The sequence below is a fragment of the Buteo buteo genome, chromosome 2 (assembly GCF_964188355.1).
Source record: "Buteo buteo chromosome 2, bButBut1.hap1.1, whole genome shotgun sequence".
Classification (NCBI taxonomy): domain Eukaryota; kingdom Metazoa; phylum Chordata; class Aves; order Accipitriformes; family Accipitridae; genus Buteo; species Buteo buteo.
Genome location: NC_134172.1, coordinates 60,972,692 through 60,990,703, shown reverse-complemented (window position 1 = coordinate 60,990,703; position 18,012 = coordinate 60,972,692). Strand labels below are relative to the sequence as shown.

General features: G+C 41.5%; 1 protein-coding gene across 2 annotated transcripts in view; it reads left to right on the top strand.

Moving 5' to 3' along the window:
• Positions 1–18,012, top strand: part of BMPER (BMP binding endothelial regulator) — a 155,867-nt gene that overhangs the window by 92,831 nt on the left and 45,024 nt on the right. The window contains exons 11-12 of one of the 2 annotated variants that reach the window (XM_075057040.1): positions 5,347–5,548; positions 11,406–11,742. In XM_075057040.1, the coding sequence (XP_074913141.1) occupies positions 5,347–5,548; positions 11,406–11,742 (539 nt within the window). Of the gene's footprint in view, positions 1–5,218; positions 5,549–11,405; positions 11,743–18,012 lie in introns of both variants that reach the window. The other variant, XM_075057031.1, reaches the window with a different exon arrangement.

Below are 18,012 nucleotides of genomic sequence, written 5' to 3'. Positions count from 1 at the left end.
AGTGTCCAAACCAATTTTAGTTATAATTTAAAGTATATTTTTCTTGGCCACTCTTAACTAGCTCAAAGCCCAGAAGAGTGTGACCAGACATCTGGACATCTTGGACTTCAATTGACTGCTCTGATCTCCTGAAAAAAATACAACAAGCTATTCCATGAGCACCAGAGCTAACAGAGCCTGGTTTCCTATGGTTTTGTGTCCCATTTCCTTTATATCCCAACAAGTAATAAACCCAGCTAGAGACAATATATCCTGTGGCTGCTCTGGAGCTACAAGTGTGCTAATTGCCCAGCCAATACGCTCGTGCTCTCTGGCTGGTCAGGATGTGTGTGCTGACTCACTGGCCTCCACCAAGCAGTATATGTATCTTGACTTTCTAGAAAGGCTAAATACTGTCTGGGGGAGTGGGAGCATTGGGTGGAAGGCAGAAAGGTACTTTTTGGCAACCACTTATTTCAATAAGTGGTTGTTGCCTTTACTCAGCATACTACTTACTAGAAGTGAGTTGTCTTTCAGACTTTTATCCCTCTGTATAGGCCCAAACAGGTTGTGATTTCATAAACTTTTTTTTTTCCTTATGAGAGTGTGTTAAAACTTGGGGAATGCTAAAATGTTTTTTACCTTGCTGTTGCTTTTTCAGCTTCCTCTTTTTGTACTGATAAATGTGTTTTCAAAACCCATGCTCCTTGCCCACAGTTACCTTCCCTGTTACCTTTTCTAATGAAAGTCACTATTTCGTTTGAATTGGGCGCATGATTTGTAAATACAAGGAAAGCGTGCCAAGAGTTCTATAGTATTCACTTTAGCCCCTAAATACTATTATTACTAGTTTGCAAGTAAGCTGTAGAGTCTTAGGTGGGAGCGGAGCGAACTGCATGAATCACACATGTAGTTTAAGATTGTCAAATGTAAACGCATGAAGTCCATTTTTAGTTGCTTAAAAAACAAATGTGAAGACTGCTGAGCTCCCAGAAGCTTTTATGAAAGCCAGAAGTTTTGAATACTGATTTGGGAGCCTAAATGCAGGATTTCCAAAAGAGGCTTAGAAGTGTTTGCAGCCAGCTCCCAGTAACGTTTAATCAGAGTTGAGTGCCTAAAGCGCTTTGAAAATCACAGCCTCCTGAACATAGGTCTGGGGCCCTCCTTTGAAAAATCTGTGTTTTTCAGGGACAGAGAGGGAATGGGTATATTTGACTTCATGTGCATGTGTAGGTGAGCAAAAGAAGACATCAAAGATCATGAATGACAGGTTCAAAACAAGCAAGAGGCAGTGGTTCGTCATGCACTTTGCCCAAGGATGTTGTGGATGCTAAAAACATTTTTGGGCTCAGGAGGAGACAGGAAAAATTCACAGAAAGGAAGTCTATCAGATAAAGAGAAACCATGTCTAGCTCAGAAAGTCCCTAAGCTGAAAATAGTGGGAGGCTGATGGAGCGTTAGGGGGAAGTATAGCATATACTTGCCCTTTTCTAACTCTACCCTAGACAACTGATAGAGACAAGAAGTGTCCACAATAAGCTGGGAACAACTTACTGTAGGAAAAAAAGGGAAGGATCTTCACCCATGACCCTATGCCTTGTTAGCACAAGGTAGCAAAATTCATACTTCAGCATTGGAGAATGTAGCTTTGGTGATGCGGCAATGCTTCTCTATCTGTTATGTCCCAACAGAAGAGCAAGTCACACATGATCCAAACTAGAGAACCAGTGCTTCCAATAGATTTCAAAAACAGCCAGAGAGACTGGTTTGTTTCAGAAGGGGGAAAAAAAAGCAGCAAACCATAAAGCATGATGTGATTGAAACTCTCCCAAAAGGAAATAAACAACAGCCCAAAACCTAAAAATGGCAGGAACTCTTGCCTGTCTTTTGCAGTCTTGTTACACCCGGTATTTAAGGTTTGTTTCTAGGCCAACCAGTTCTTCTTACTGGCAGTGCCTGAGTTATTGCACACACTCTTGCAGGGTGTGGAATTTTTTTTTTTAACGCACAATTTTAGCAAACCTTTCAAGAATGTTTTACACAGTGATATCAGAGAATCAATTATTTAGGCTGTTTTTAGGTAGATTTTTCCCTCCCCCATTTCCTTGGTTATTAAAGAAAACAGCAAAATTTGGACCAGACATTCAGCTATCCAGTCCAAAATACATTCTTTTTTATTTTAACTGCACTGCATCAAGTTGACATATGACGTGACACGATGTAACATAACATAAAACAACAGTACTCTGCATAACACATTAGAAATTAAAAGTAAATATTTCCTTTGGATCCCATTGGTACTACCAATTTTACTTGTACATCTCTAAATTATGTTTGTTCCTCTCATGTCTTGCCTCTTAGCCACTTGCTTAGGTGAAGAATCAGCCTCCCTCTCCCAATATGTTAGTTAATAACATGTATAACATGTCCACGTTCTTGGCCTCTAGAAACACAGACAAAAACCAGTTCTCTCCTCTGAAATCTTCACTGATGTTTGGGCTGATTTCTTTGTTGATAGTTTCTTTGTTTTCATAATAGTTGTCATTATGTTTAAAGAAAAATTACAGCCTGAAAAAATTAAATGGAATCTGAGCAGGTAATAAAATGTATCTTAATATTCATCATGCAGATAATTAGATGAGTATATAAGGAAATCAGAAGCATGTTAGTAGGATTTAGTAACGGTAAAGTCAGATGGTGTCCATATAAAATCTATGGATATTTTTCTCATTGGTAAAAATGATACTGGTGATTAAAAACTGTATGGTTCCTGCGAATCAATTAATCTTTTTATGGACTTATTGATATCCTTATTGCTATCAGTGAGGAAAATGAGACTCACAGAAGTGCACGTTTTTAAAAGCACTCTCTTATCTAAGTGTCTTGGTTTTCAGGCTCTGCTTAAAGTCTGTCAGGCTTGATTTCCAGAGGTGTTGATCAAATGTGGTTCATTTTGACTTCTAATGGCAGTGTCAATATGATCTCCTTGAGAAATCAGAACTTTTGGTGCCTAGTTACCAGACATGGTAAAGAGGCATAATAATGAATCCAAGACTAGTTATTGGCTTAGCTAAAGAAGCATGCATGTGTCAAGTTAGGGATGAAGTACAAACCTCCCATGTACCAGCTCTGTGATGGCACTGCACCACGTGGTGCGGGAGACTGAGGTTAGACTTTAGGAAGATCTCACTTGCAGTAAGGGCAGTGGAGCACTGCAACAGGTTGCTGGAGGCAGCTGTGGAGTTGCTGTTACTACTGCTTTTTAAGAGCAGGTTAGAAAAACGTCTGTCAGGAATAACATAGGTACAGGTGATTCTGCATTACAGCTGGAGAAGGAAAAGGTAATGTCTCCTGGGGTCCCCTTCAGCCCCATTTTCTGTGTCTCCATGTAGGTATCCTTGGACACTATTTAACTACAGCTAGGAAAACACCAGAAACATTATAGCTACTTTAGCACAGCACTCTGCCTAGGCTGAAAAACCCTGCTGAGAAAGGTGTGTTGCATAGTCAGAGCTGCATTGCACTCCACTAAAGGAATTCCCTGCCCCTTCTCCATAACACCCATGTATCCTTCTTTTTTGTAGGTTTGAATTTGCCTTTTTTTAGCTACCTTTTCAGGTGAGTCATTGTTAGTTGGATAGGGTTTTTGTCAGTGAATAACTTGTATTCCTTATTATTGTCCCCTCCTTTGTAGAGTTTTGGGGTTGTTTTTTTTTTTTGATTGATGCTGTTCATAGCTCTCTGATTACTGAGTCAAATTTTGTTACTGCATCAAGCCCTCCCCCTAAAACAGGCATCATCTTTCAAAAGCAGCCTCAGCCCATGGGTATCCAGCTGGCAGTAGCAGTGTGTGTTTCTCTGCCTTGAGACTTCTTCCAGGAACAGCAGCAATGAGATGTGGTTAGGACCTATTGTTTTGCCAGGAGGCTGCAATGCAAATAAATTTGCTGCTCTCCTTGATTGCGAGGCAATTCAATCAATTGCTGGGTAACTGCAGGGTAACTCAGCATCATTGATATGAGTGTGGAAACGTTCTGCCTTTGAGCTGCATCTTCTCTGACCAGTGTATGGCTGCAAACATCAATAAGAAATCTCCCTCCGTTTGTAATGATGCAAATGATTGGTAGAGGTACCATGCCATTAGATAGTCATTGCGTCATGTTTCTCACATAGTACTAACTTTTAGTTGGTAGCATGACAACAATAACTACTACAAGTCAGTTGTGTATAAACAACAAATATGATAGCTTGTAATACTGAATAAAGATGCTGGTTCTACAGATAATTTGGAAAAAAAACCCCATAAATATACATAGTTTCTAAATGTACAATATTTATAAGTGTGCCTATGTAAAATACAGACAGAACCAGGTCCTGCTAAAGTGGTCTGATGGCTTTTAATTTCAGGGGATCACCCCTGCCTAACTGGGGACATTAAAATTAGCCTCAAAAATACACATATGATGTTTTGAATTCTGCTTCTGTTAGTGGATTAGGCTTTGCTCCCACAACACAACTTAAGGGTGGGAGCTCATCCCCAGGGAACTTGACTGTCTGAGAGGAATGCCTGTAGTCTTAGATACTTGTTTGCACTCCCAGAGCTGGCAGCAGAGAAACAGTCTCCTCCAGAGAGTAATTCCCCATGTATTAAAAGAGATGTCTAAAACTGGTGAGATGAAACACTTTCTAGTCATGTCTGTTTCTCTCTGTCAGTGAGAGGGAGACTAAATGAATTCATAAGACTAGACATTTCATGTTTGGAAAGTTGAAGCTGGGTAGGAAGGCTCCCGTCGCATCTCCAGAGACATGTGGGCTCTGCAAGCCCCGGGTTCTCCCTGCTCTGATATCATGAGTTGGGCTTGTATTTTCTGGAAATGAAATAATTTGAAAAATTTCACAGGCATTGTAATAACCTAAACTGTTCAGGTGGAACATTATGTTTAAGGGACAAACATATAGGTTGGAAGATGTGTCTTTGGTTCCTAGCTACAGGTTAGCCTTCCTATGCTGCCCCAAGGATCAGTTGGCTTTTGATTCCCACCCACTTTGGGAAAGACTTCCACTAAAGCCATGAAGCTTCAGCTTTTCAAAAGTATATATTCCTAGTGGGTATCAGCCAAATCTGCCCTGTAGGGTGGATAGATTAGGTGAGAGCAGTGTACTCTGTGTTCTTATCAACTGCTTTTTTCAAACTTTGATTGATCCTGATATGGCGCTTTTGTTTCTCACTCACCTGCAGAGCCTGGAGTTTGCACTGTATTTGGAGATCCTCACTACAACACTTTTGATGGACGGACATTTAACTTTCAGGGAACATGTCAGTACGTTTTGACGAAAGACTGCTCCTCCTCTGCCTCGCCCTTTCAGGTGCTGGTAAAAAATGATGCCCGTCGGACCCGTTCTTTCTCCTGGACAAAGTCAGTGGACATTGTGTTGGGCAGAAGCACTATCAGCCTCCAGCAGCACCTCACAGTGAAGTGGAATGGGACCCGCATCTCACTACCTTGCGAGACACCGCAATTTCAGATCGATTTGGATGGTTATTTGCTGAAAGTGACAACCAAAGCAGGTGGGGCGCGGGCGTGTTTGTGTGTGTGAGTGATCTCCCTGAAGAACTTCTCGAGTACAACATGAACAGCAGTCAGTAAAAAAGCATGAAAGCAGTAATAAATGTAGTTATAACTCTTTAGAGATCTGAGAAACCCAAAGTGCTTTCAAAAATCCCTGCAGCCTACAAGCAGTCAGAGATCTCAGCTATGAGTTTGAAGTCTTTGCAGAACGTTTGCTAAGCTATGTTTCATTCTGCAGCTGACAATTAACTGCCTGCATAGATGAATGTGCCATGACTTTCACTTCCAGTAACTTAAGAGTGGCTTATGCAGGGTCATCATTTTGATGCTTACAGATAAGAACAGAGAGATCAGTTTTTAAACATAACATTCAGGTTTTTTCCCAGTTGCAGCAACATACTGTACAGTCTAAGTCATCAATTATATAAAATCATAGTTACTAGTGGCTGGAATGAGTTTAAGTTGTCAAATTATGGAAACATTTCACTGGGGCTACCCAGCAAAATAGAGATCCTGGTTTGAAAACCAAGGCCTAATTTGCTGTTCAGTGCCATCTTGTTGGGCTTGCTTTGTGCCCAAGTAAGAGTTTGTCTCCGAAGAACAGAGAGTCCAGAGCACCAGAAGCAAAAGGAAATCAAAAACTTCAGAGAATCTGGTACCTTATTTGTAGAAAGAGGGAAGGGAGATAGCAGACTCTCAGGTCTTTGGAGTCCTAGAAAATACATTAATTGTCAAAAAGCTAAACCAGAGGACTTATATTTGTTTTGATAAACTGTTCTGAAACATAGTATCCTTGCATAGATAAATACTGAGGGGAAGTTTAAAACTTTCTCATTAGCATGTGTTAGGTACTACTGTAGTCCTGAGAGATTTCACTTACACAGTGAAGTACTGTTTCAGTGAGAATACTATTTACTGTTAATTCAATTAAATGCCATGTGAAAGCAGTGAAACCAATCTTTCTTATGGAGTGATATGGTCACAGGCATGATGCATAGTCATACTCATTATCTAGCATCATTTTTTTTCAAGGGCGACACTAGCACCCACTGTTGAGCTGAGAATTTAGACACCTGTTCATATAGCCCCTGGAAATGTAAGTCTGCATAATGTGGATCCCAGCTCCGGGCTCATTCCTCAAAGTGGCAATGCAGATTTTTGTGGCTGTCTGTAAAATGCACACAAGTTGACCATTATTCACAACTTCTAATTAAAAGCATCTTGAGAGTTTCTCTTTGCAGCCAGCTGAATGCTATGAATTCTGGCGATGTGGATTTCATTAGCCAACCACAGGCCAAGGAAAGGTTTTCAACTGAAGATGAATGACAGCTAATCCTGCTGCTATTCCATTTGTCCCTGGTGCAAGCCTAATAAATGACTACACACATCTTTGTCCATGTGTTGGCAGAGGGAGTGCAAACATGGCATATGACAACATACCAAACAGTGTGTAATCACTGCAAATTATAGCCTAAATAATTCCTCCCCGTAATGTAGCAGGATCAGGTTTCTCTCACTGAACGCAGCACGATGGGCCAAGTCCTCCTTTCCTAGGCACATAAGGCCTGGAAAGCAGCAGAACGGCATGGCTCCATTTTGCTGGGAGAGGACAAACAGCAGACAGGCTGGAGAGAAAAGGAATGTGTTGAGTAGAACTGGTTGAAAGACAAACCTTTTGTTCCACAGGAAATTCCAAGTTCTGGGGGAAAAATCAGAGAATTTTCTCTGTTTCAGAATGAAATATAGATTTTTTTAAAAATATATGCTTTCCCAGTGTAGGATGAAAACAGAAGGGGAGGGAGGAAGTAATGAAAAATGCTGCACTAGAAGCAAAATTCAAAGTAAAATTGGACTGGGAAATGCAGGGTCTGCTGCTTACAGCTTAGCCAGCATTCCCACGGCTTTTGGTTTTCCTTTTGCAGAGCTGGGAGCTGAGCCCTGGATAAAACAGGGGAGCCCAAAGCTTCGGGAAGCCTTGTGCTCCCTGGTTTCTGGGCAATCTGCATGGCAGGGCTGTCCTGGAGTTGCATACCCTGAGAGTCCAGGCTTCCAGGCAGCCCACCAGGCAAGCTGGCAGGAAACCAGCTTGGAGCCTTGCCTGTGCTGTGTTGGAAGTTCATTGAATCTGATATGTCTCCCTGAAGCATTTCAGTTCTGATGAATTGGCATTTTTCAGTGAAAACCTGTTTTGTTGCTAAATTCCTCACCAGCTGTACCCCTGAATGCCATGCAGCAGCAATTCTGGCACCCTGCACTTTCAGGTACTTCATCATGGGTGTGGTTGGGATGGTGTTGAGTCCTTGTCTAAAATTTGTGTGTTAAAAAGACAAGAGAGCAGAAGGTCACAGGGCTGGTGTTACTTACCTGTCCTTCTAGTGCAGGAGCATTTTTTGTTGTTGTTTCTGTGCTGATCTTTGGCACAAAGCTGCTTTGCTGAGGTTTTCTGTACCACTTTGGCACTAAATCTTTAGGGAAGAGTGGTCTGCCAGTTCTTGAGGATGCCTTTACCATGAAAAATCACACAGAACAATTGATGGGAGTTCCCAGTGTGGGGAACTCAGTATGTGATATGCATAAATCCAGAAGGAATTTTTTAAAATGCAGCAGAGCACATAGTGTGCCAGGTTAAGAAATCAAGTAATCAGTTGGATAAGCATTCTTCAAAGAAAGGGGAAGATTGGAAAACCCTAAAAAGTAACTCAGAATATTCGTTTTCTGCACATCCACAGATGGGACAGATGCTGCACCCTTTGGCTTCACATCTCTTGGATTCTGATTCTTGTCCAAGTGAATGGGAAACTCATCCATTGGCGGGGGGGGGGGGGGAGGAAAAGGGGGTATAGGCACCAAGAAACTCTTCCAAACAATTTCTGTCTGTGAAGGAGACCATTTCAAACATTGGTCAGTAGCATAATCCCGTCTGTCACAGCTCTCATTGGTTTACAGAAACCAACTGAATTTTCTGCTTGTGAAGAAACAAAAAGGCACACACTGCACAGTGTGATCAGGCTCTGACAAAATTATCATGCATGTAGGAGTAAGTACCCTTCCTCATTACCCCAAAAGGGAGTAAGCTCCGTTTTGGACAGAAACCTTTAGGCTGTTCATCAAAGCTAGAAATTACCCTTCCACCTGAGCAATTACAGCAGAATATAGTGTAATTAAACAATACCCAGCTAGAGGAAAGTACATCCTTTTGTGGTAGTTAAACTGTGAGTCTCTTGAATCAAATCCAGTAATCAAAGCAGGACTCTCTGCATTTAAAAATGTGCATTTTTATATGCTGAGATGAAAACTCATAATTTTATGTTGTTCTTACCTGCATACCTAGAGTTCACAGAGCAACACGTAGCAAGTAGATTAACTTCACTCTCACAAAGTACACACAAATATTCAGGATAATTTTAGAGTTAACCTTTTGTAATGAATGTGACTGGTTTCACTGAAAGTCAGTAAGTCTTGGCTTGAGACAAAAAGCTGTAAAAGGAAAATTAAGATAGAATAATTAGCCAGTCTGTTGTGACTCTGCTTTAAGTCAGCAGCTTCTGAGGGAGCTCGTTTGGGGAAGAAGTTGAACACTGCCTTAAAAAATGGAATTATTGTCTGAAGAGAACTGTCTGAGAATTTGGATCTTGATGCTTCAAGCTTTGAGAAAGTTTATATGATTCTCAAGTCTGAAGAAATCTTAGTTTATAAATTAATGGCAACGTTTTTCTAAATGCCAGCACGGCAGTATTAATCTGGTGTCTGCAAATCAAGCTGTGTTTTGTTTTGTTCAGCGTTGTCAGAAGCAGAGACAGCTGGAATTTGAATTTGTCCAGCAATGATAATGTATGAAGCAGCTTAAAAGGCAGCTTTCCCCCCTTGCCACTGTGCTGGCCTCGTTAACAATTGTAGTCTTGCACAATTTCTCAGTTGGCTGGGTGTAAAGTGCCTTTGGAGGAGGACATAGTGGCTCTGTCCCCGCTGGGTTTTTTAGATAATTTGAAACTGCTTTCAGGCATAGCCAGCTCAGGACATATTTGTGCTATCATTGCTAACCTGTAGTGATAAGAAAACATGATGCAATAGACTGTAGTGACCAGTGATGCAGAATTGTCAGTACAACCTTGCTGGGTAAATTGTTCCCCAAACTCTTGGTGACATGGTGTAAACCACATTAGCACCAGGACAGTACGTACAGATGACAAAACACCCTTTCTATAGCCATAATTGCTGTTTGAGCCTCATCCTGTTTCTCTGCAGTGCGGATAGGAGTTGTCATAGGAGACAATGGGATGTGTTGCTAAAGGAAGGGTTCCAGCTTTGAACTGAGTCACTGGTATGTTAATTACTTACATGAGGATAGGGCAGGATTTGGATCACATAGTGACAAGCACTGATTTACAAGAGGAAAGGGTGGTGCTAAGCCAGCCCACATAGCAAATGCAGAAAGCTGGAGCAAAGTCCTGGTCCTGCACCGCAGAGTGATGCTGTTTGGTATTCTTGGCCAGGTAGGGAGAAGAGAGTAAAATCTGAATTATCCTGTTTAAAAGCAGGTTCCTGTGTTTATCCTTAACTAACTGCTGCACACAGGTACTTTATGGGAATAAACTAACATCAGCAAAATTATTTGTGATCTTCAGATGCAGGGTTACTGCAGAGATGTGAAGTAGTAGCACTCATCAGAAGTGGATGGTTAGAAGTTAAGCAGCAGTGATTCTTGGTGTTATTTTTATGCCATATGATACCAAAATTCCTTTCTCTTATGAAATACATTTTTACTCCTCGAAGGATGGAATTAATTTAATTTGCAATCACCCAGGTAAAGACTAGAAGTTTAGTCTCCACCTGATCTCTGGGCCCTCTAGAGTATCACTGGAAACAGAAAGGCATTCAGAAAGTTGTTTATTCCCTCTGCATTAGACACCCGTTCTGTGACCGAGAGCTGCCTATTTCTCTCCATCAAAGAGAGGGCACAGACAGCTGACTTAAGCTAGACACCTAGTTTTTAGATGGGTACAGAGATAAAATGGACTTCATCCACAGAAAGCAATTTTGATTTTGATGTACCAGAAGTGCAAAACCTTACTGTAGAACAGATTGTAGCAGAGCACTTACATCCCAGCCACTAGATGAAGGTTAGGTGTTTACCATCAATTCCTCAGTGTTGCTGCCATATGAAGACAACTTCAAAAGGTTGGTAATTAACACCTTTTGAATGATCAGTTTGAATCCAGTTCAGAATGCCTTCCTACAACAGTTTTACCCATCTGACATATATTTGAGGTCATCTTTTTAACTCTCTTTACCTGCACAAAATAAGGTACTTATATTGGAACTGTTATATTCACCCAAATGAGTTATCAGTATCAGCTTTGCAGGCAAGAAAAGGATGTTTTTCCATACGGTGGTCACTGGTGGAGTCTCATGGGGCATGAACACCTTTGTATGCCCTTGACCTGTTCAATGGGTGACAATGGCTGAAATTCTGGGCCACCTGCAGAACCAGCTAGAAATTTGCCCCAGCAAATTCAATTTGCAGAATTTTGCAAGTGCCCTCTTTCGATGTTGAGAGTAGTTCTGCCTTGGCTCCAGATTTCTTAGGATAACCCCATTCATTAGCAAGGAGGAACAAAAATAAACAGAGACAGGCATGAGTGTATTGTAATTGACTGTGATTTAGGAAACACTATGCTTGTCAGAGGCACTTAATGGGAGGTATATAGAAATCTAACAACATTATCAGAATGAAGCCAATGGCTTTGTTTAGGTTCCCATGAACACTGTTTCACAAACATAAGGCACAGTTTGTTATCCTCGATTTCTTCTTCTCTTTTTTTTTGTGTGTGAGTTTTTGTCTCTTCTCTTTATTAGGCTTGGAAATCTCATGGGATGGAGACAGTTTTGTGGAAGTCATGGCTGCGCCACATCTGAAAAGCAAACTTTGTGGTCTGTGTGGCAATTACAATGGGCACAAGCGAGATGACCTGATTGGGGGGGACGGGAATTTTAAGTTTGATGTGGACGACTTTGCCGAATCCTGGCGCGTGGAGTCCAACGAGTTCTGCAGCCGCCCACAGAGAAAACCTGTGCCTGAGCTCTGTCATGGGACGGTCAGGGTGAAACTCCGAGCTCACCGGGAATGCCAGAAACTCAAAGCATGGGAGTTTCGGAGCTGTCATTCAAGGGTGGATTATACCACATTTTACCGGTAAGCATGGCTTGCTGTGGAGGGAGAGAGTAAGTTACTGTGCGAGGGGAAAAACCACACAGCCCAATTTCAGTAACATTTGAGCACATGCTTTGAGCTTCTTTTGCTAATAATTAATATACAGAGTTACATTATGATGAGCTTTTCTGAGTCAGGATCAGAAGAAGATGGACCTGAGCTAATAAAGACCTGAGCAGCCAACAGTGAGAAAGGCAGGCAGGCAGGCTTGTGATCACCTAGAGAAAAAGTACTTTTGGAGACTGAGGAGAGAGGGGGAAGAGCCTTCAAAACATTTTGGTAGGATCTTTCTGATTTCAAAGTCAGCTGTAAAGTTGAGGCTGACTAATTGCTATTGCTTGTGGTCCAGAGAAGTGTGTCTTCCCAGAAGCATTTTGAAAATTACTTTATTAAAGCAGGGATATTAAATATTACTAGTGCCTCTTGGATGGTGTAGTTTGTGGGTTGAGAGTTTGAAAGGAGGGAGTTAAGAAAAAGTTCAGTGCATGCCCATCCTGCCCTGGGAGCAAAGGAAGACAGACGAGGATTAGAAGCCTTGTCTGAGTGAATTATTTAAGATTTTTTATCTTTAAAATGCTTCCAGTCTAAACCACAGAGACATCATTTCTGTTCTTTAATTGGCATGAGTTTATTTGCCCCTCACTCAGTAAATAAAATTGGCTTTTCTTTTGATTGCCTGACATAAAAGATAAAAGCAAGCCGAGTCACAGTTGTATGATGGCGGATGGAGCTGCCTGATCTCTGTGCTCCCAGCTTTCCCCACTTGCACACATCTGCTGAACTATTGGGCTTATTAGGAAAAGGTTTCTAAAATGACTCCATTTCCCTTATGAATTGCCCTTCCTTTTCTTTTATGAGACAGAAAGACTTTTATCTACCCCAGCAGAATACGTCTGGGACTGGGAAATGCTAGAAGACACGCAGCTTGGCTTGTAGTCTGTGTGCTTCTGCATTTAGTTTGCTATAGTGTATCCCTGTGCTAGGAGCCTGGCAAAGAGTGAAGATCATGTTGTGTGCAGGTTATAATACTTGGTCTTTTCCAATGGCTGGAGGCACAGCAGAGAGCACTAGGGATGCTAACACACACACATAGGGTCTGTTGAATGCATTTTAGCAACATTCCCATCTCACTTCCATGGTCCTTTAAAGGTAAGTGATGACAATGCAAATGGAAAACAGGCACAGAGAGTTTTGTTTCATTTTGCAGTGGATTTTTAGTCCCTTTTTTAAAGTAGCTCGTGATTAATTTAGTGCAATATACTTCCTGACACCACAGCGGAAAATGATTTATATTTTGGCTACAGCAGCCAGAAAAAAAAGCTCTATGTGCTTGCACACAAGAATTACCGTAGAGCATTTCTGTTCCTTTAAAATGATGTCTTCTGTTTGTCCTGGAAAGACAATGAAACCAAGCAAGTGTTTTACTTGATTAGGTCCTTTTGTAGAAAAGTTTATTTTTCACTAAGGAAACTTTATTTTGAAATGACTGTTATATTGTGTCAGAAGTAGCTGTTCGTTTGCTTCCATTTAGATGTTGCTAGCTGTTAGAATGCTCAGCTACAGGAATCAAAGATAAAATATAAATTAAAATTAAATAATGGCGTTTAGTAGAGGCTACGTCTTGTTAGAAACTGACAATGTTGTAACAAGCAATTTATTCAATGACCATGGCCATTTTTCATACTAGGAAATTCCCGCAAGGAGGTAATGATTATGGGACATACATTCAAGAAAGTTCTGGGAACCCTTCTAACATAAATCTTTGTACATATAAATACATGTGTGTGTGTGTGTACATAAGTATAAATACGAGTACTTAAGAGATTTGTATTTTTCTTTTTTTTTTTCAAAGAACCCATTGCTGGTGGTGTACTTCTGTGGAAAATTCAAATTACTATTAAAAGAAATTTAAATTAACATTTACAGCTTTTTACTGAGGTCTTTTAGAAAAGAATATTTAGTCAATGTTTTCTAATTTCAGGCTAGGTTTAACTAAAATTTTTCCAATTCTGCTTTTCTAACTATGAACAAGTTTCTAGCATTAAGAGAAGTGAAGAGGCAGAATGGTAGAGTCAGGTTCTTTAATTTTTCTATTAATTTCCTCTTTGAATTGACTAGCTTCTCAGTTTTTACCCTCCAACATTATGTATTATGGAATTTTTCCATTTGAAATACTCCATTCTCAAGAGTTAAGCTTTCTTGGTCATTCTTGCCTGTATTATCAACATTGCCTCATTTTCATTATGCTGCTCTGGTAGTGACCTGCTGTTAATAAGAATTCTCAGAAATAGAAATAAACTCAGCAGGAACATTACGAATTAGGGTGTGTTTTCTCCAAATACCAAAAAAGGCAGCAAACAATGCATTAGAAACCTTTGTCTGACATTGTGTTACTGAGATTTCTGTGAAGACGTCTCAAATTAATTTTAAGTCTCATTCTTTTTACAGCTGTAGTTTCTCCTTTTGTTAGCCATCCAAAAAACATATACATACAGCAAGATTGTCATGATTGTTAGGTGAAAAGGATATGGTTAATGTTTTAAAGAGCAGAGATCTAGCTGCGTGGTTGTGGGGTGCAGAACAGCTAACTCCTGAGCTTCACATTGATAGATCTGTGACACCTTGGGAGAAATGGTTGTGCACCTTGCCCTTAACCCTTTTTTTGATGTTGTGACTTTGGTGACTTGTGTTTCTCTGCAAAGCGTATGGTAGAAGAAAGCACAATATAAGCGAACAAGAAAGCATTTTGAAATAGTCCAGACTGCAAACTAACAATTTTAGCATCTAATTTTACACCAGCCTTATAATTCTTTGTTTTGTAACTAGACACATTTTATGGGCTTTTAATTGTGGTTTGTTTTGTTTAGTTTTGGGTTGGTATTTTTTGTTTGTCTTTAATGCATTGCTAGTTGTTCAGTACTCATGAGTAATACTCTAAAAATAAACCTTAGGATTGAACTTTAGGGAGGCAAGTTCATTACGCAGGGAAACAATTTTGAATTTCCATGAGATTTTGGTGAAGTCTGGGTGAAGAAGAGATTTATCAGTGACAGTCATCACCATTGACACTTGTCTATTTTGATATTTTAATATGGCCAAGCATCCTGGATTAGTCCTTGCCAAAAAAAGAAAAAGTTATCAAGGTTATTCAGTAGCAGGTTTTTAGAGGGGATACTTTGACCATGTATGAAATAAACCTTGCACTCAGACTCCTGAAGCTGCTCTTGAATATAAGCAGCACTAAAGATAGGTGATACCATCTGAATTTCTCCTGCTGCTATTACCAGAAAAAGCTCTATCACATTATCAAGAAATATTATGGTACTATTTAAGCTCCTGGATGAGGATTTGGGGAGCTTAGGGGACTTGAGGGAAGAAAAGGACTTTCTGTGCTCACCAAGCCCTACCTCATGGCTGATCTCGTATATCTTTGAGCTGTGCTGGAGCAGGGGCCTGGAGGCAACTCCAGCCCTGGTGAGGCCAGGGAGCAACGTGGCATGGGGGGCAGGTCCCCAGTGTGCCCCCATGCCTGCTTTGTTTGGCCATGGCTGACGCCTCCTAGGAGCCTCCTTGGGAGGCACAGGAGCAGGCAGCCCCAAACAGGGGTGTGGGGACTGCAGTGAGAGAGGCATAGCAGCGCTGCTCCATACAGGGACAAGTTGGGCTACAGGAGACACCATAAAGGAAGGCACAGGACTAATACTCCTAGTAACACCTGCCCTCATTAGCATCTCTGGCTTTCTAGTAGGTTTTTTTTTGATAGTTTGGTATCACCAACTGTATTGGGTCTGGCTGAGATGGAGTTAATACTCCCCACAGCAGCCCTCATAGCACTGTGCCCTGCATCAGTAGCTAGAAAGGTGTTGATAGCACACCAGTGTTTTGGCTACTGCTGAGCAGTGCTGGCACAGCATCAAGGCTGTCTCCCCAACATTTTTGCCCTCCCCTCAATGGCAGGCTGGGGCAGGGCAAGATCTTGGGAGGGGACACAATCAGGACAGCTGACCTAAACTAACCAAACAGATATTCCATACCATATGACATCAGCTCAGATATAAAAGCTAAGTAAAGGGAGACAGAGGGGGGGCATTTTGTCTTCCGGAGCAACCACTACGCGTACTGAAGCCCTGCTTCCCGAGAAGTGACTAGACATCGCCTGCTGATGGGAAGTAGAGAATAACATCATTTGGTTTTTTTTCTTTGCTTTCGCACGCGCAACCTTTGCTATCACTGTATTAAACTGTCCTTATCTTGACCCACGAGCCTTTTGTTATATTTTCTTCCCCCCCAGCTGAGGAGGGGGAGTGATAGAGCGGCTTTGGTGGGCACCTGGCATCCAACCAGGGTCAACCCACCACACCAACAGATTTGGAACATGTCATCAATGTGATATCAGTATATCACCCATCTCTAATACACCTACACAGCAGCTGAGTTCATAAATGACTAGTTAGACATTGCTCAAGACACTTACTACTGCCATAACTTTGGAAAAATATTCAATGCCTTGTTTTTGCCATGCAGTAGATTTCCCCATTTGAGATTGGGAAGTTTGTGCTCGTAACTCTTGAGACAAATATTTTTATTGTTATTACTCTTTCTATTATTATAATTATAATTATTATTATTATAATATATTTTTGTTATTGTTGCTATTATTATTATTATTACTACGACATTTTTAACAGACAACAGCATACCAAATGATTAGTTACTCTTTTTCTCTTTTGTAATTGTCCTAAGAGGTATGTTTTTCTCTCGAACACTCAAATTTAATTATATTTAGTATTTCATGGCAAGCAGTAATTAATGTAGTAATAGCCTCATCTGTTAATCAAATATGATCAGAAATTGCAAATCTATTGCAATTCTTGTCTCAAATGTTCCTTGTGACTGTGCTGACATTCCTCCATCTTAGCTCCCAGTTAATCAGTTAATGAGTTTCTGTTTCAGTTAACCAATTAACTTTATGCAGTTAACTGCTGCCGCCTTGCAGTTTTTCCACTTAACTAGAGAAAATATTATTGTTTAGAGTAAGAGCATAAATCACAATGTTGTGTAGTCCATCAGCTCCCTGTTAAGTTTGACAGATAGGCCATGAATACTGCAGAGACCATGTGAGCTGTAGCATTGCTAAGTTAATTAAGAGCTCTATATAAAAGATGGGGACCAAGGGCTTGTGACTTTGAAGCAGAAGGTTTGAAGGTTTTTTTCCCTGTTAACAATGATGTCCTACAGCTGTAAAATTCATCTAGTTATGTCCCTATGTTCACTCAGCAGGATGGTGCAAAAGAAATAGGGTAGGAAGGCTCTACAGAGGGATCTGGACAGGCTGGATGGACGGGCTGAGGCCAATTGCATGAGGTTCAACAAGGCCAAGTGCCGCGTCCTGCACTTCTGTCACGGCGACCCCATGCAGCGCTACAGGCTTGGGGGGAAGAGTGGCTGGAAAGCTGCCCGGCAGAGAAAGACCTGGGGGTGCTGGTTGACAGCCGGCTGAATATGAGCCAGCAGTGTGCCCAGGTGGCCAAGAAGGCCAACGGCATCCTGGCCTGTATCAGAAATAGTGTGGCCAGCAGGAGCAGGGAGGTGACTGTTCCCCTGTACTCGGCACTGGTGAGGCCGCACCTCGAGTCCTGTGTTCAGTTTTGGGCCCCTCACTACAGGAAAGACATTGAGGTGCTGGAGCGTGTCCAGAGAAGGGCAACCAAGTTGGTGAGGGACCTGGAGCACAAGTCTTATGAGGAGCGGCTGAGGGAACTGGGGCTGTTTAACCTGGAGAAAAGGAGGCTGAGGGGAGACCTTATCGCTCTCTACAACTACCTGAAGGGGGGTTGTAGTGAGGTGGGTGCTGGTCTCTTCTGTCAGGTGGCTGGAGATAGGACGAGAGGACATGGCCTCAAGTTGCGGCAAGGGAGGTTTAGGTTGGATATTAGGAAAAATTTCTTTACTGAAGGGGTTGTCAGGCATTGGAACAGGCTGCCCAGGGAAGTGGTTGAATCACCATGACTGGAGGTGTTTAAAAAGCGCATAGACAAGGCACTTCAGGACACAGTTTAGTTGGCATGGTTGACAGTTGGACTCGATGATCTTGAAAGTCTTTTCCAACCTAAATGATTCTATGGTTCTATGGAATGTAGGCTGAAGACTGACTTCAGAAAAGCCCCTTTCAAGAGTTAAAAGGGTGGGTGGAACTGGGATCTCTGAAGCCCTCTGTTTGCCGCCAAGGGTGCGTATTGCAAAATTCTCACT